The 19,870-nt window shown below is 30.8% G+C and overlaps 1 protein-coding gene across 3 annotated transcripts in view; it reads right to left on the reverse strand.

The window, feature by feature from the left end:
* LOC132718268 (probable DNA double-strand break repair Rad50 ATPase) overlaps positions 1 to 18,553 on the reverse strand; it is a 76,201-nt gene extending 57,648 nt beyond the window's left edge. Inside the window, exons 1-16 of one of the 3 annotated variants that reach the window (XM_060701944.1) lie at positions 18,100 to 18,552; positions 17,722 to 17,817; positions 17,157 to 17,240; positions 16,082 to 16,102; positions 14,112 to 14,138; positions 13,392 to 13,438; positions 12,060 to 12,164; positions 11,095 to 11,150; positions 9,025 to 9,132; positions 8,409 to 8,481; positions 7,742 to 7,877; positions 7,092 to 7,199; positions 5,698 to 5,778; positions 4,780 to 4,836; positions 3,485 to 3,570; positions 2,896 to 2,980 (exon numbers count right to left, since the gene is read on the reverse strand). In XM_060701944.1, the coding sequence (XP_060557927.1) occupies positions 2,896 to 2,980; positions 3,485 to 3,570; positions 4,780 to 4,836; positions 5,698 to 5,778; positions 7,092 to 7,199; positions 7,742 to 7,877; positions 8,409 to 8,481; positions 9,025 to 9,132; positions 11,095 to 11,150; positions 12,060 to 12,164; positions 13,392 to 13,438; positions 14,112 to 14,138; positions 16,082 to 16,102; positions 17,157 to 17,240; positions 17,722 to 17,817; positions 18,100 to 18,366 (1,437 nt within the window). In that variant the 5' untranslated portion in view covers positions 18,367 to 18,552. Of the gene's footprint in view, positions 1 to 2,895; positions 2,981 to 3,484; positions 3,571 to 4,779; positions 4,837 to 5,697; positions 5,779 to 7,091; positions 7,200 to 7,741; positions 7,878 to 8,408; positions 8,482 to 9,024; positions 9,133 to 11,094; positions 11,151 to 12,059; positions 12,165 to 13,391; positions 13,439 to 14,111; positions 14,139 to 16,081; positions 16,103 to 17,156; positions 17,241 to 17,721; positions 17,818 to 18,099 lie in introns of all 3 variants that reach the window. The other 2 variants (XM_060701945.1, XM_060701946.1) reach the window with 2 other exon arrangements.
* Between the last annotated feature and the right edge of the window lie 1,317 nt (positions 18,554 to 19,870).

The following is a 19,870-nucleotide window of genomic DNA, read 5'->3' on the forward strand; positions in this document are numbered from 1 at the left end:
AATAAAAGATTACAAGCAAAGTATTGCTAAGCTCACAGAATATAAAGTCAAAGAATACAATTTTCACCCAAATGAGGCAATATCAATTCTCCTTGATAAAGAGAGGTCAATAGGAACATTGAAAGAAAGAAAGTTAAATCCTAATTTAAGGTCCAGACAACGTTCACATATGGATAAAATATGTATCAAAACATCACAAGATAAGTCAGAATGCACAATTACAGGAATGACTGTCCTTTCTCCTGATCTTCTTATTATCACAGATAGTAATAACAGAGCTGTAAAAATGGTTGATATGAACACAAAGTCTGTACTGGCTCAACAATTATTTAATAGTGTACCTTGGGAAGTCACATCAGTGTCACAAAATGAACTTGCTGTCACTCTTCCTCTCAGTCAAACTATCCAGTTTTTATCTATTTCAAGCAATAACCTCAAGAAGAAACACACTGTGAAGGTTAATGGTAAATGTTATGGTATTGGCTGTCGTAAAGATAAAATGGTGGTGTCATACAAAGATCCAGCTAAATTTCAAATCCATCTTATCAATGGGACTGTTTTACAGACAATTCAAGATGACAATATTTTTAAAAAACCAATCTACATAACAACAAGTAACAATAATATCTACGTGTCTGATTATGGAATGAAAGCAATAACCAAGCTAAACTGGCAGTGTGAGGTGACAGGTAAATATGTCTGTAAAGATAGGCCTTTTGGCTTAACAATGTCAGAAGATAGCACAGTATTTGTTTGTTACTTTGACAACAAAACCATAGAAGAGATATCAGGGGACTGCACTAAAGGACAGGTTGTTGTAAAGGATGTGCCAGGTCCTCAAACTATCGCCTGGTCTGCTGAAACATGTACATTGTTCACAAGCATCTTACAATTCAGAGAACAAAACTTTATCAAAATCTTCAAATTGCATGAATAAGGACAGAAAATCTTCCTGCATAAATTATATTGAATAGTTAAGAATATCATTGACATTATTGTACATTGTAAAGTGATGAGCGTGAAGTTTTTTGTTCATACGTATAGACACTAATTATATAGTAGTTATTTGTATCATCTAAGACTAATAAAAATTACATCACAAAAATAATCTGGTTTATAAAATAAATGATGATTTACTGCAATCAGAAATTTTTTTTCTAATCACAATATTTTAAAGAGTAATACATTTCTTTAAAAAATAAGATATTTGATACTCAAATCATTGTATCATTGTATATTTTTCATTTAAAGGTGTAGATTGAATGTATGTCAGACTTGATATTGCTATTAAAAGATAAGATGAACAAGTGTTATATTTACTTCCACTGTAAACATGAAATCGTACTACTAAATGGGACTTACAAATGGTTAAAACTTATGCTTAAAAAAAAAACAACCAAAAAATTTAAAAAAAGTTTAAAAAAAACAAAATAAAGAAAAAAAGTATTAAAAAAGCAAGTTTTGGAAAGGTTTTTTTTAAACAAAACTGAAAGGAAAATTATTTAAAAATGTGATATTAAATGTATAAAATTTTTAAATGTTTGGACCAAATATTCTGTAAATATAAGGGCCCAAAGGGGAACTTAAGAAATTTTCTAGACTAAATTTTATTCCTTTAAATTATAAATCCCCCTTCTATTAGAAATGAAAATGACCTTTTCCCAAAATTAATCTACATCAGGCCACCTTTAAATTTTCCCTGGGTTTTTAAACCCAAAAATTGTTTTATTTCTTTTTATTAATTTTTAAAATTTTTGGGGAGATCAAGAGTGTTGCCTATGACTTGTGAATGTGTCCTGATAAACTCTAGTTTGATTTTCTTAAATGAAGAAGTCGGGATGCTCTGCATTGATAAGACAGGGAGTCATTGGGGACAACACTTTGCTCTTGAACACATATATATATTGGAGAACACAAGAAAACCTATAGGATCAAATGTCATTGGACAAAAGAAACCTGCATTTAGTCATCTAATGACACAGTCATTTAACATAAATACTGGATTAGACCATAAGTCATTGGACAATACTTATTATTACCTAATGCCTTCTATAAATGTTTATTCCTTATTTACAACTGTTTAGTTGAGCCGCTGAAATGCTGTGCATGCGCAGTTCTTAAATGAACTGTTGAAGCTGTTTCACCCCTGACATTGGGTATTTCTGTTAAAGCCGTCTGCCACTATTCGGTAATCGAACATTGCTCAGCTCAATGTACAGTGGTGGTATTTAGAAAATCAAACATCTGTAGGATTCAGTTGTAAACAGTTTACAGCTAAATGGTTGTAAAAATATTATGAGTATGTTGTTATTAGTATGTTGATGAAAGTTTACTATAGTTTGATTGCAAAGCATTAGGTAATAAAGCAGTTATTTCATGGGTGTAAACTTGTGGAACAGCCATAACTGTTGCCCATGACATTTGAAACTGTAGCCAGAGGCCGAAGGTGGAAATACCTGTGAAATAACTATATACTTTTGTACTTAAATTTTAGATCACAAAAAGAAATAAAACTTTACTCATTTTGCAACACTAAATGTTGAACCACACAAGTAAATTTAACTTTATCTCATTGATACACACCAACTCTTGAACCACACAAGGAAATATAACTTAAGAACATTGGCCAACACAAACTGTTGAACCAAACAAAAAAATGGAACTTTAGTAATTGGGCAACACTTTCAGTTGAACAACACAAGGAAATACAACTTCAGTTATTGGGAAACACTAACTGTTGAACAACAAAAGAAAATGAACCAATAAGGACTATGTAAATGATATATAAATACAAATATGGACAACATAAAAGATTGAAATATACAAGGTAGTATATATAGCAAAAGAATGCAAAGTATAGACCTCATATTCTAGCATGACATTACAATATCTCACCTCAAATTCATTTTCGGTAACATGACATTTGCAATGTTCACATTTATGTCCATCACCTGCGGCTGGCTGAACAAACCCTGCAGCACTGCAAGATATAGAGGATATTGAATGAGTGTAAGTTTAATACTGAATTTATTGAACGAGTTGAATAAATTATATTATGTGAGCCTTTGGCATCGTTTATTCAACGAGTTCAATAAATTTAGTAATGAACTTACACGAACTTAATATTCTTTTTATCACAGACTAAAAATAAGTGAAAAAGGAACATTTTTCATTGACGTGCCTATACTATAACGCTTACATTTAGCGCGTCTTAAGGCTTTGCTTGAATAACGCAAATGACATCATGTCAAAATATATGCACGGCCGTGCCATACCATTTTACAGAGTTGTAAACACAGCACGGGTACGTGATAAAACAATATTTGCTTCTGATAAAAACACTGATACTAATGAATTGGGTTATTAATTTAAACATTTGACTGAGAATCAGAATGCCGAGACTTCAATTATTTGAGTTTTTGGGGTGATTCTAATTGCATATTTACGCAAATAATTAGCTTATTTGGAGCTTTGTTATACTTACATTGCCTTTTTCCTTTCTTGTTTTAATTTCTTCACATCCTTTGACAACTTCTCATTTTCGGTCTCAATGCTTGAAATGTATGCCCTCTATAACACAAAATGTCATTTTATATATTTATTTATTTTTTTGTTCACAAAATTGAAAAAATAAAATAAATATGCATCTAATGTGGTATTTGAAATATTTATATAATAAATTTGTTCCTTACATAGTACATTTTTAGTGCTTAAAATAAATGAGTCTTCAGATGAGAAAATATACATACAGTGTTACATGTCATGCCATTCTAAGCACTTATGAATTTTCTTTTGTTATTCCTTAGTGAACATTTGTCAATATTGACAGAAAAAAATGATGTCATAAAAATTCATGTTGTTTATTTTTCTTGGTAAACTCCTAATGCATAATATATCTTGTCTAATCTTTTTCTATGCAAAGGATTTAAAACTTAAACATAAAATGAGTCAAATAAGCCAATGATTTATTGATGGATCTTACTGTACTGCTAAATGGCCTATTAGTTCCTCATGTCACACAATAATTAGTTAGGAAAGCACACACATGAATATAATGTAATATATGAATGATTTATTAAAATCAAATAGACAATTGCCAGATTTATTAACTGTTGCTAGATATGCTATTTTTGCCTCATATATAAATTTTTGCCGGATATATAAACTTTTGTATGACATATTGATGATTGCCTGAAGATATATTAACTATATACTGCCTAATATAATAACTATGCCTAATACATTAACTATGCCAGATATATTAACTATTCCCTGATATATTAGTATTGCCTGATATATTAAATATACATAATATATTAACTATGCCTGATATATTAACTATTTCCTGATATATAAAGAATTGCCCGATATATTAACTATACCTGATATATTAACTATGCCTGATATATTAAGAATTGCCTGATATTTTAACTATACCTGAAATATTAACTATGCCAGATATATTAAATATTCCCTGATATATTAAGTATTGCCCAATATATTAACTATACCTGATATATTAACTATGCCTGATATATCAAGAATTGCCTGATATTTTAACTATACCTGAAATATTAACTATGCCTGATATATTACGTAAGCCTGATATATTAACTATGCCTGATATATTAGGAAATGCCTGATATATTAACTATCCTTGTACATTAACTATGCCTGATATATTAACTATGCCTGATATATTGACTATTGCCTGATATATTGACTATTGCCTGATATATTAACAAAAATGTTCTTTACTCTTATATCAATCAAGTTTACCTTTTCTTCAAGTTCTATTTTGAGTTCTTTAAAATCTTCAACTGCCCTTGAATAATCCTGAAAGATTGATTTTAATTATAATCCATCAACAGTTAACCTCAGTATTACACAATGTGCAACATCAGCTGTAATTAATAATCCATTGAATAATTCTGTAGTTTCAAAGAATTGTACGTTAGAATTCACTTCTTATATATAAAATCACAGTATTCAAAGCTCTCTCAAATTAGAAAAATAAAAACTATGTAAACTATAAAACTAAAATATTACATTGAAAAAAAAAAGGATAAAAGCAAAGGATAAAGCAGACTCCCGTGCCACTTCATAAACTGCATTTTAAAATAGAATCTCTGTTTTTACTCAACATTTTGAAAACTAGAACTTATATTATATAATTTACAATATAACATTATTGTAGATTTATCTTTATGATAAAACTAAGAAACTGGAAACATGCATTATTTCACACCAAAACAAAGCCTTTGACTTTGGGATTTCCCTTATATAATTCACCATGTCAACAGCAAAGTTATAGTTTGTAGATTACAACGTTCAAAAAAAAAGTTCTTTATATTAAAGTATAATATCAAACTCTGCAGATTTATTCCAGGGTTCCCTTATATTATTGCATGTATAACCAAAATTCATGTAAACATATTCTGCAGATTGATTTTAGGGCCGCCTTATATTATTATATTAAGTAAGTATTAATTCAACTACTGTTGATATATTCCAGGAGCCCAATGTTACAAATCATAAAATACAAAATCAACCATTGCTGATATATTCTAGGGCCGCCTTATATTATTATATATAATCATGGCCCTTATATCATTTTATGTAATCATAATAATAATAATAGACTTCGATAGATTCGAGGGCCGGCTTAAATCATCATATGACAGTAAAAGCTCATACACTGCGAATAGATTCCAGGGCCTTCTTATACTCTCGAAGCTGCTTGGAAGTTGCCTTCGATTTTTGATCTTGTTCTGACATCTGTAAGTAAAAGAATATTGAAATGATTGCTACGATCATTTATGTTTTTCATGTTTCAATGGCATTCAAGTTTTACATCACTTATTGAATTTTAATCATTGACTCCTTTGCATTTTTAATCCTTACGATGTTATATTTGTTTAATATACTTTTCGGTCTATCAATCCGGACAAAACCATTCACTATTCTGAGCCAAAATTTCAAAAATATATACTAAATGAAAAGCGGACGGTTCAAACCATGATCAAATGACATGGGTAAAAAAATCTGGAAACAAAGTGATCCCTCGGAAGCATTAATCACAACAAAATTACAAGAAAATTGCAGACTCAGTTTGATTGAGTCTGTACATGAAGGATAATGAAAATGTGCAACATCCCTCACGCCCCCTAGCACCGGCTTGAGCGGTACTCAATTCTCAACACTTAATAGTGCTGGCATCAATGATCCCGAAGGACCAGAAAAATAAAACAACACTGAAGTGAAGTAAGGGGCAACTTTTTACAGCTGCCATACAGCATTTGACACCTGCTCTTGTGAAGTATAAAAATCTGGAAAGAAAGTGATCCCTCGGAAGCATTAAACACAACAAAATTACAAGAGAATTGCGGACCCGGTTTGATTGAGTCTGTACATGAAGGATAATGAAAATGTGCAACATCCCTCACGCCCCCTAGCACCGGCTTGAGCGGTACTCAATTCTCAACACTTAATAGTGCTGGCATCAATGATCCCGAAGGACCAGAAAAATATAGCAACAAGCCGGTGATCCTGGTCTTCACTAGTTGCATTAATAAAATCTCTTGATAACGGCAGACCAATGGTTAATGATAATCAGCGCATCATACATGTCATAAAAACATGACATGAAACTACACAGCTATGTAAAATTTTTAACATTGTGGGGCAACCAATTTTAAAGCTTTTTTGATATCTAAGTCTAGGTTCTTCCATTAAATTGTCATTTCATTAAGGTTTAATATATCTTACATTAAGTCACAAATTAAACATGTGGTGATGTGGTAATGTGTTTTTCAACATTTCTTCTGTGATATATTTCAATCATGAGTTTCAACAAAAGTAAAAAAAAAATTATTGCATACTACTATTTCAAGGTAAAAAATCCCTGACAAATTCATTTATATAGATAAAGTAATACAATACAGTTCTTATTCATTACATTGAAAAATGGGGCATTAAGTGATAAATCTTGAAGGTACACCAGTACCACATATCAACAAATTCTGTCAAGTTCATTGTAACCTATGACAGCTTTAAATATTGTGTGAACAAATAATCCATTAAAATTTAACCTGTAATGACAGCATTTTAGATACGGATTCAGCGACGGCCTTCCCCTGAGCAGAGTCTGCAGCAGCTTTTCCATCCTCAACCTTCTGAGCATGAAGTTGTCTAATCAACTGAAAGAAAACTTTAGATTATTTTCATCATATAACCACTGACCAAGTAGCCCTCAAATGAAATCAGCAATTGAACTAAATTTTGATAAATACTTTCTACATATATTATATATATGATAAAGTCATAAAAAATAAACAATCATTCCTAGAGCTCCAGATAAAGGCAATTCTTTCATAAATATAGCTTTTTTAGTATTTACAACTTTTTTTGTCAAAGTCCGGTCAACACATGTTGGTATGCCTTATAGATTGCTGGCACATATTGTTATGAATTATAGATTGCTGGAACATATTGTTTGCCTTAGAGATTGCTGGAAAATATTGTTATGCCTTATAGATTGCATGTGTTCAAACCAAGTCAGGGACAAGTTGTTGTTCCTTCACCAAGAACCATCACACTCTGCAAAATATTAGTTGGTTCAAGAAACCAATTCAAGTGTGTCTACAAGCTTATGTTGTCCTACACAATCAAACTAAAATAAATTCTGTATAAACAAAACATTGGTCATAATTGGAATAAAGAATTTTAGGCATTTCCCTACCTTTTGAGCTTCTTGCAAGTCTTTTTCATATTTGCTGTATCTGTTACGTAGTAACGTCAAGTCTTCCGAGAGATCACAATTCTCGTCTGTCAATCTTAAAATAATCTCTTTCTTATCTCGTACGGCAGCTGTCAAACTAGAAATGTTCAATATTATATGCATTAAAAGATTTTGGTGCTTATTTTCAGAGGGAAAAGCATTATCTTACAATTAAAACAAAAACAGTAGAAAAACTGTTTTATAGTCAAATTGCCCCTAAAATAAAGAAAAACAGAATTGCGAAAGAATGCCAAAAATAGCAAAACTGGACAAATGCTGCAAGCATGGTTTGATTAAGCCTGTTCAAGGACAATAGTTATAAATGCAAGGTTCTGTTGACACTTCTCAGGGCTGCCTTCTTTTTATATTGTCTGAGGTTACTGTAGATTTAGGTTCTTGTTGACCGCCATACTGTGACCTACTTTTGGCTCAAAATTCATATTATTGTCTAAATTCTACTCAGACTGATTCTCAACTATTGTACTGTAAAATAAAGACTATCTGCCATCTTTCTTCACCATTGTAAAGCTGGATAGTCTTAACACGACTAAGTGACTTAAGATCGTAAAGCAAACCACCTCACTTCATCCAACAACCTACCAATCCCCAAATAAGAAAATGTATATACCTTTTAATGGTCTTGGCTTGTTTATCTAGAGAATCAACCATTTCCTGCATTTTCTTTGAAATATGTTGCATTTCTGTTACAAAAACAAAACTGAATGATCATGTCATTTAATATGCTTGTTATTTAATATGCTTGTTATTTTATATGCTTATCAAAATGAGTTGACACACAATTTTCTGAACCTTCTAAAAGAGATAAAAAAAAATAAACACTGGTCAACCAAGTTAAACCATCTTTTGTAAGTGAACGATTTTAAAATAAATAAAATCTTTGAAATACACAGTCAGCGTATAAAATGATAAACTGGTAATTTTTAAACAAACTCATGTTACCATATGAACAAACATTCTTCGGCGAAAAAGAAATTAGTCCAAGTTGCATATACTCGTATATTATACATGGCGTGAAGTAAATTAAAAACATAATACAGCAAAAGAACAAACAAATTGTATATATTCAGAGACAGCATGAGCATAGTTCTATATTTAATATTGGTTGGCATGACAACAAATACCTCATTATTGTTATCATCATTTTCTGAACCTTCTAAGAGATAAAAATGATGAATTTTGGCTTTTTTAGATGTTTATCATGTAGTAAATACAAGAAAGTTTACCTTCAGCATTTTCAGTGCGTACATTTTTCAACATAGCGCAAATCTCATTTGCAGCATATTTCCATGGCGCATCATCAGCTACTTTTAACTTTGCTGTCTGCATACTCACTGTAATATACAAACATTCAAGTATCATACAAATAATTGTAATTTAAAGCTCAGCTTTGGGTATTTCCAACAAACTTTTACCGTTATAGCTTCACAGTGCACTACCCTTCACAAACAATTGTCAACCTGTAGTAGCGCTCATTTTTGAAGATGTAACTGTAAAATTATCCCCAAATTAGCTGGGAAAACCCAAAGATATGTTAAATTCTGGAGAAAGGCTATTTCGTTACCATATAGAGATTCATGTAATTATCCTATTGAAACAGCCTCTTGGTGAGTCTTCCATAATTTTTCTGCAGGATACATGTGTCCAGATATAGTCTTATATTGTATGTAACACTGTTAAATACTAATTTAATTCAATTGTTATATGGTTACCATATTATAGATAGATAGATTTATTTCGGCATAAAGGTAAACATGTTACATGATAAACAAACACAATATAGATTAAAACAATTACAAATAAATAAATAAATAAATAAATAAATAAATACTATATTATGTAAACCATGACATGTTCCCAAAACCAAGGATAACACAAAAAAGAGCAAGCTCTTATTTCCATTGTGGTCCTTAGCATTTGGTGGCATGACATAGAGAGGTATTTCATAAAAGAAAAAAAAAATATCACAAATTATAAGATAAATCACATTAATGAAGGATATCATTTAAAATCATCACAATTTAAGATGTAAGGTATTGTAAATAAAAAGTCATTATCACATTAAGAAATAAGTATGTGCATAGTAAGAAAGGATTACATTAAAAAAAAATATCACAGTTGTTATGAGTATGTAAGGAAAGAACATGCCATAGATTACACTATTCAAAAAAGATAAAGTTTTTAAAGTCTTAATAAAAATTTTTTAAACAAATATCAAAAAATGAAACAGTAAACCTGAGCCGAAAAATAATTCACTAAAATAATGAAAACATAAAATTTTCTTTCAAGAAATTTTAAGAAAGACACTTAGATGCTACTTAAAAAGTGACTTTTGATGGCTACCTTAAAACGATGAAATTTATTAATTTCAGTTATGCAGGTTGGAAGACTGTTCCATAGTTTAGCACCAATAAAACTGAAAGACTTTGACCCGGAACCTTTAACCTTAGGAAGACTATACCCTCCTTTTTTGCTCAGTCTGGTACAATAAGAATTATCAACTTTGTGTTTTATTATAGATAATTTTGTATAGGAGTTATTTTGTTTGTTATTTTGTTTGTTATTTTGTTTGTTCATTTGAAACCCTTTTCACCTTTTTTGGCCTTTGCCACTTTGGAGTTTTGTTTATACGGGACCTATAAATGAACCATACAAATATGAAAATAACGGGATTTTTATATGCATGCTTGAATATATTTGTACAGTCAAAATGCCTAAAAAATATGTTAGACGAGCTTGATACTAACACCCTTCACAATATTCCCCTCTCAAACAGATAGAAAATCATGTGCATTTAATTACACGATGTATATATGCACAGCATAAAAAGGAATGCTTACAAGTCATATGAAGTCAGATATGATGCCAGTCAGGAAAAGTACTTCTACGCTCCATGTAGTTCAACATATTGTTTTCAATTTTCTTTTTATTAGTATGTTAGAATAGAAGTAGATTTTTAATATTTCTTGCAATAAAGTATAATAAATAATTCACAATTTATGGCCGCTCAAATGTTTTTAATCTATTATCAAGGCATATCAGCCATCGTGATTATATCCCCGATCGAACATTATTCTACAATAATGCCCTCAAAATTGATACACGTATCAGTAACAATATTTCCTAAATAGAAAATTATGTTTTAAGGTATATTCTTCCGGTAGTATTTTTTTTATTACTTTTAGAGTAAAATTGAGCAGAATACATATGCTACCATCAAAATATTTAAAACATTTCAATCAAGTGTCTTAATACACATCTAAAAAAGGTAATGACTTTCAGATCATTTAACTTACTATCTTTCATGACTTTAAAATTGTCTACAACATTTTTTTCCAGTTCCAATTTCTTTCTGAAATGAAAAAAGAACTAGTCTCAAATACTGCAGGTTTCTAACATCATTGATAACAGGCCATTTTAAATCTCTACACGGCTAATGCAAGTGCGTTTTTTTTTCTTGAAAATCAAAGACTGTAATTGGCACAAACAGAGATATCTATGTCTCTGGCACAAACATTTAAATAGTTTTAACAGGTTATTTGGTTGAATATGAATAGATGATTGCTTTAATTAACCTCTGAGACATATATATGCAGGAACAGAAAGAAATTCACGTTTGCCACCAGTATAAAGCCAGGCTGGCCTGCACAATGATACTGTTTGTAACTCAACTTTTGTATTATGATACTGAAATCCCCCCATTACTTCAAAGAAGCGTCTCTGGACGCCTTTATCTATTACCACATGCAATCGTCCCTGAACACCTTTATCTAATACCTCATGCTAGCTCCTCTGGACGCCTTTAGATTTGATTGCAAAATTAAGATTTATAATTTCCAAAATGCGGACACTCAAATAAATACTTTAGTGTTCTCAATTGTGTGGCTTATCAGTATTGGAATGGTGCAGGAAAATCACGTCTTATCTATGGGAATACTGTGCAATAATAGACTTACTCCGGAATTAAGAATATTTTGGGTTTTCCCAGCTAATAATATAGGTACAAACAAACTTTAACAGTAACAGCTTCGAAAATAACCAAAACAGGTTGACTAATCTATTGTGACGGGTAGTGCACCGTGAAGCTAAAACGGTAATGTAAGTTTGCACCTACAGATTAGCTGGGAAAACCCCATTTTGCTGAGTTCCAGATAACGTCTATTAACATATCTCTATGAAGTAATGGGATTGGAAAGACTGTTCCAAATTCAAAGCGATTTAAGGGTTAAGGTGATATTGTTCAATTTTAAATACTACTCACTGTTGTAGTTGTTTAGTTGGACGACCTTCTTTGCCAGTTGATGTTATCTGATTCTGTAACTTCTTCAATTTTTCAAAGTTTGTCATGGTGCTAAAATAACTTTGTCTTTAAAATTGAAAAAAAAAGAAAAAAGACCAGATTAATATAATACTTTCATGCATCTTAGTTACATGGTAAACAGAAACAAGAAAATTACTGCTGAGTTGATAATAATCCTTCTTTGTTGGATACAATTCACTAATGATGAAGGCCACACTTCCATTATAAAAATAACAATAATTATAATATAATAATAATAAACAAAAAAAAAAGAATTTTCATGAACTTTTATCATGTGAGTCATTTCCTTGATGCAGTCACACCACTTGGCGTAATAAAGTTTAGCACATTGAGATTTGCATGTTTTTAATTTTCAAAGGGCCATAACTAAAATGTTTACACTTATTTATATTATTCTTTTTCAAAATTCAAACACAACTTTTGTAAGCTGTAGGCAGCTGAGATATAACTTAAAACACATTAACTTTATGCTGAATTACATAACAATATAATTAACTACTGTTAAAGGCCCATTATGCATGAAAATGCTTGTATTTTTATATTCTTAAAAGCTTCTTTATTTTTAGTGCCATTTTTATAGTTTCCATAAATATACTTGTTGGTCAATTACCTGAACAGTTTGTTGCTTCTGTTGCCTTTTGACAATTAGTAGAGTTATAGTGATTTAGTACATGTATTTTGTTTGGAAGTCAAAATACTACTTTGTTTACATTTTTCTCCTTTTATAACAAATAATTTCACATTCATTATTACTTTCATCAGGTGATGACTCAGCATTTTACATGCTCTAAAACCATCCGTTAAATGTTACAAAACTCATTTAAGTATATCCTAAGAAGAAAAAAATCATTTGTTTAAGAAGTATAATGAGCCTTTAGAATATGGCTCAATAAAATGGTATTTTTCCTTAAAAAATTAAAAGTTTGATAAAACTTGGTGAACCCCTTTTCTTTACGATAACATGTACTCGCTAATTGTTATATTTATTTATCCATGCATTGTTTCAACTTTCAAACAATCTTGAACAATGAATGCAATATATATACATGAACATCAAAATAATGCAGTTCAGGATTCCGCTTTTTTAATATAATTTCTTTTATGAAACTTTTTGAGTTTATAAAGTAAATAAAATACATTTAAAACAATTTTGGTGCGGCCTAAACCCTGATATATTCTAATTAAAGCTTTGTAATTCAACCAATGTTATGGTCAGAATTATAGAATCTAGCAACAGACTGTTTTTTTTATCTTCCAATCTATAAAACCTACTTCATAAATTCCTCTTCTGAGTCATCCACTGCGGATTTGATATCATCCTGAAAATTATCACAATGAAATATAAGTTTGATATATTATCACAAGTTTCAGGAATTATATACATTCAAGTACTAGATATAGAAAAAAGTCTATAAATTATAATTATATCAATACATAAAATAGAATACAATTTACTTTATTACAAATGAATTATTACAATGTTCAATGTTTATAGCAAAGCAAAATTATGTTAAAAAAATAAAAATTGAGATCAGACATGGATTACTAGTATGTAACAACACATTTCCTGAAAGGTCTTAATATGGTAATAGGCAAATAGCTGCTTGCACAAAGTATTAAATAGCTCAATGTACTATACATGGTATTGAAGTAAACTACAGCTCCCTGTTTCCTGATAAAGTTATGTATGAATGTATTATATGCTTAATAAGGGAGTCCATCAGCCCTTTCAGGCACTGAGAGTCGTATGGACCCCAGGCATGTCAACATTCATGTCCTTATAAAGTTCCAAAGTATTATTCTTCTTCATAATTATAAAATGAACATTTCTGTATAATAATTCTGATTGGTCACAACATTATACTAAGATTTTCTGTGAAACTAATTTTCATTGGTGCTTGAAATTGTTTTGTAAAATACTATCTGGTTAGATCATGCAAGAAAATTTGTAGAATTTATTTTAATTGGAATATGACATCCATTGACACTTACAAGATCAACATGGTCTGTGGTGAACCACTGAAAATAAAAAAAAAGTAATAAAAATCCTCATTTAAATACTGATAAAAAACAATAGAAATGTATCATTTGGATATTCTTATAAAATATTGTATTGTTTGAAGAAAATAAAACCTTTCATGGTTTGTCGTGTGTGATACTTAAAATACTATCAACATAATTATCTATACATGTAATGTATTACAGACATTCCGTTATATACTAATGGCCAAGTGGTTAACATGTTGGACCAGTAATATTATGATGTCTAGTCGCATGGGTTCAAACCCCGTCAGAGGCAAGTCGTTGTTTCTTTGAGCAAGAAACTTTTCTCTCATCACTCAATACTGTTTGGTTCCAGGAATATTCGAAAGTGTGTCTATAAGCTTATAGCTTCCTACATAATCGAACTAAAATAAATTCTGTATAAACCAAACTAATTCACGTAAAAAGAAAATGATGTGTGTTAAAGTTGTTTTCTTTAATTGTATATCAATAACTATACTTTTGTCTGAGTTGTACATTATATTGATGTTATAGAAGATATTGAACAATTCTGAATTTATTGCACGAGTTGAATAAAATTGTATTATGCAAGCCTTTGACGAGCATAATATTATTTTATTCAACGAGTTCAATAAATTCAGTAATGAACGTACACGAATTTTATATTCTATTTATCACATACCAAAAATAAAGACCGTTTAAAGTGAAAAAGAGTCATTTTTCATTGCCGCGCCTATAGTACAACGCTAACATTTAGTGCGTCTTTACACTGTTTGTAGATTTATTCCCTGCGGTCTGGAGACCGCAGGGTATGGGTACGCGTTTAACTTTTGAGGCATGGAGGAGCACGTGACCTGTTTTCGGTACATGGAGGAGCATGTGATCTGTAAACCGTACATGATTGGTTAAATGACCTTTTCGAAAACCTAGCCAAATACCGTTTGCCGGTACGTTACGGATTTACCGGTAGGGAATTAGTCCGAACTACCTAATTAAGAACAAAAAAAAACTATTACGTGATATTTATAATTTTCTATAATTATTTTACCGTTTAAGGTGATGTGTTTGAAAATTATCATTGTTTCTTTAATATCTATCTCAAATTTTACAAACAATAAATTGTTTATACTGACAATCTACAAAATTACAATATTCGTAGTGGCATCTGCCATAATAAATAGAGATATTTTCTGCGTAAACTTGTGTGTTTACTTTATTTATTTTTTTGCTCGGAATTATTCATAAAATGGTAGGCCTATTTAATCATTTTCTTAAAAAAAAATAATTGTTTTATGTTCAACCTTCTCCGTCTTCAACTGTCACCAGTTTCCAAAGACCTTCTTCTATATTGATCGTTTATTCAATTGTCAACTATATTCCTGATACAAACGTTTATTTACCCCCCATCCCCAAATAATTTTGAAAATAGTTAAATGAAATATCTTTACATCATTAAAATATTCACCGCAGGAAACCATTTTACTTGTAACACTAATGTCACGTCAAAATATATGCACGGCTGTGCAAATACCATATTTACGGTGTCGCAAAATCGGTATGGGTGTGTGATAAACATGTATATGCATTTCTTATACATTTTTAATTAAATAATAATAAAATATTCATGAATTTCATCAAGCTATAAGCAAACTAATTCTAAATAAATTCAAGTCATTTACACACCAAAACTTTGACATTGCAGAAAGAATTTTCAAAGTCATATGTATATATTTTTTTCATTCACTTATTAGAAAATCAGACATTACCGTAATGATAGATAAAGTTCTTGTGGCTGAATGAGCAGCAAAGTTTTAACATTAATTATTTCAACTAAGTCACTAAATTTAGAACTAATTTTTTTCAACTTTAATTCTAATATTTAGGTTTAGATATTGAAAATTCTTTTAAACAAAAACATATGGCAACAAAGTTTGTCTTTTCTATATACATGTACTTACATCTGCTAACTGCATTAACATCTGAAAGAAAAAGAGGGAAAATAAAAATGATGTCTATAAACAAGTTCACCATCCTACTTATATCAAGTAACAGTCTTTTCACATACCTGATATTATCTTTGAATTTCTAAAAATCTTGTGTCTCAAAAAATAGTAATTTAATAATGCTTATATACAACACTTCATTATCTACAGTTTAAAGAAAAATATATAACCGTACACATGATAATTGTGGCTTATACTAATTAAATGTTATGGCCCCAGCTTTACTACTAAAAGATATAACCTTAGTTTTCTCCCTTTGTATTAGTTCAGGCATGAGCTAGCAAATGGGTGGGTTCATTGATTTGAAAAGGTATAATTATCTTTTCCTCACAAGAACAAGATTTGGATGAAGGTAAAAGGGTCACTGGATGTAACCACTTAGGAACAGAGGCCCTTATGCAGAATAATGGGAACATCATAAGTAAAATCTACGGGGTCACTAGTCTGATTCTTTGGCCAGATGAAATTTCTCTGTGAAAACTGATCCTGGACTTTGAGTCCAATTGTTATTTGTCCAGAAATCATGTGGGATGAGTATTAGGTCACGTGTGGAGAAATTAGTAATTACTGGTTAGTTATCTCAGGTCATTAGGTGGACCACAGGAGCTTGATATTCTATCAATAATTTAAAAATATAAGCAAATAATTAAGAAATAACGGCAAATATACACATCTAAGAAACAACGGCAAACATAACCATCTATACTATAACTAATTATTTATAGTATAGATGCGTATATTTGCCGTTATTTCCTAATTATTTGCTTATATTTTTAAATTATTGATAGAATGTCAAGCTCCTGTGGATGGACCAATAGCTAATATACCGGTATTATGACCAAAAATGTGTTAATATTGGCATAAAAAATTGACAAATAGCATGAAGTATATGGAATGCCGGTAGGGACATGCCAATTTGCTTATTTGCAAATTTTTTCAACTTAGCAATTAGCAAATAAGCAAATTGACATGTCCCTACCGGCATTCTTTAACAATAGACATACATATGTAATATAAATGAAATACTAACATCATCTCTGTCCTGGTTGGCAGCCGTCACCTGGCATGACATATCCTCATACTGGTCTATAAATGTTGCAAGGTTAGAACGCATCTGTCCATAAAAAAATCCCAATTAACAGTTATATCAAACAAGTAATTTGTCCAACTTACAAATACTATATTTTTAATTGTGTTTAGATTTTTATGTAAAACGATATGCAAAGATCTCAAGAGTGGAAATTTTAACAATTATACAACCGCAAAGCTCGTACAGCCATTAAATGTACTTAGTTACAAACCTTAATGTTTAAACCTTAATCTTATGCTGCACACGACCTTGACCTTAAACCCAAAAGTAACCTTCGAAGGTAGAGGTAGATACCTACCGTCCTGACTGTATGAGCTATTTTTTAATTATACAAAAGTAGAACATTCAGTTTTGGTCTGTGACGTTAGGTATTTGCATGAAAAACCAACAAAAAAAAAACAAACAAAAAAACAACAATAGTATTAAGTGCAAAAGGACAGACGGAAGGCAACAACTTGTTACTCTGATAAAACAATACAGTAAGGCAAATTAGTCAACACATTACATCTTTGTCATCAACTTTTCCAATTTGTTTTCGCATCATGGAAACCACTGGATCTTCGTGCTCGAAATCTTTAAACTCGTCGAAGGAATGCAAAGTCTGAAATTGTAAAATAAATACTGTACGTATGATTATCTTATGGTAAACATATCATTACATGGTACAGTGAATTCGCGATCCGAAGACCCGTACATATCATATGAGATGATATTATACGGATAAACAATAGAAAAATAAATTGCAAATTTTGTCTTTATTTATGAATCGTGTTATCTTTTTCTTTTCTATTTTTAGTTTTCAACATAATTTAGCCGCGACATGACAAAAGCAACATAGTGCGTTTGCGACCAGCATGGATCCAGACAATATCATATAGTTTACCTTGTGTAATTTTTCTGTGATGTCGCCCAACTGTTCTTTGATACGATCAGATTCTGTCGTCTGTGGCTCGTATATAGGACCGACAAGAAGATTAGGATCTATGCCCAAACCATGCCTTGTGCGTTCAACCTCAGGTGCTATCACTGATCCTTTGAATTTTAAACTTCCATTTTCATGTTCTGAAGTTTTTTCAGTTACCGATGGCAATTTCCCGCGTTTCCGGTTATCTGAAGTATCTACAGATTCGCGGCGCCTCAAGCGATCCATATTTTAGCAGACGACTTGGTTAGACTGCTCAAATCTGCTCAAATGGCAGACCTGGCAACGGCAGTCCAAACAAATCAAATCCTTGTGAATGAGACAAACAATATAGTTTCTGTTATTATGTTTTTCCGAATAGGTGAAAAAAATAAAGTTGCAGAGCGTATTGCTTTAGAAACGACGTTACGTCGTGATGACGTAATCAACAACGTAACTGTTGTTTATAGAGTTTTATTTTCAGGGGCCACAACTTTGTAATACACAATCGAATGAGCCCTTAGACTATGTACAGAAGAAACATCGATAACTATATAATGTAACAACATACTAATCACTGGATACATGGGATAATATATAACCCCTAGATACACTGGGAAATATATAAACCCTAGATACACTGGGAAATATATAACCCATAGATACATTTAGCAATATTTAACCCCTGGATACATTATATAATATAATCCATGGTTACACCTATGTGCAACAGTTAAATGTTTCTGTAAAAAAAATAATAACTAAAGTTGGAAAGTCGTGCCGATTTTTCGACTCCGTAAAAATGGTATTGCACGGCCGTGCATATATTTTGACGTGACGTCATTAGCGTTATACAATCATGGTGTAAAGACGCGCTAAATGTTTGCGTTATAAAATAGGTGTGTCAATAAAAATTACTCTCTTCACTTAAAACGGTATTTATTTTGGGTATGTGATAAATAGAGTATTAAATTCGTGTAAATTCATTACTGAATTTATTGAAATACTATTATGCTCGCCAGAGGCTCGCATAATATAATTTTATTCAATTAAACTCGTGCAATAAATTCAGTATTGAACTAACACTCATTCAATATCCTCTATTTCCATGCTGTGATATCTTGTTTATTTATTAAGATTGCATACTGTATGTAAGTTTCATTCTTGTCTCGTCTCCTTGATTAATTAAAATGTAATACAAAGTTCTTTTGCCTTGCTAGGGCATGTCATTATACATCCTGGGCCAATGTGGAAACATATAAATTCACCTTCACTTTTTTTGTATCATCCTGGATATATGAATAAATGTCCTGGGACTTTTTTTCATTCTATTACTATCTTGAAGTTATTTTATATCTTTATAATTAATCAAAATTATTTTCATTTTACTGTGATTGACTTTGTCTTTTTGTTACTAGTCTTTTTTAAAGTCATAATTATAATAATTATATACGTTTTTATTATGCTTTTTGTTGTTGTTTCACTCATGACAACAATTATATGGTACTGTTTCTTGTTTTATACCATGAAATGCTATGCATTTATTTTCTGAAATAAACTGTACTATATAACCCATGCATACATTGTATAATATATAACCTCTAGATTCACAGGACAATATATAACCCATGGATATATTGTATAATATACATGATTTTGTTTGTTTGTTTCCTTTTACGCCTTTTTCCAACAGTATTTCAGTCATATTGGTGGGTAGTTTCCTGACCATCGTTCCTGGAGAGTTACACTAGTA

The sequence above is a fragment of the Ruditapes philippinarum genome, unplaced genomic scaffold, assembly GCF_026571515.1.
Source record: "Ruditapes philippinarum isolate M1 unplaced genomic scaffold, ASM2657151v2 ctg595_1_1_1_1, whole genome shotgun sequence".
Classification (NCBI taxonomy): domain Eukaryota; kingdom Metazoa; phylum Mollusca; class Bivalvia; order Venerida; family Veneridae; genus Ruditapes; species Ruditapes philippinarum.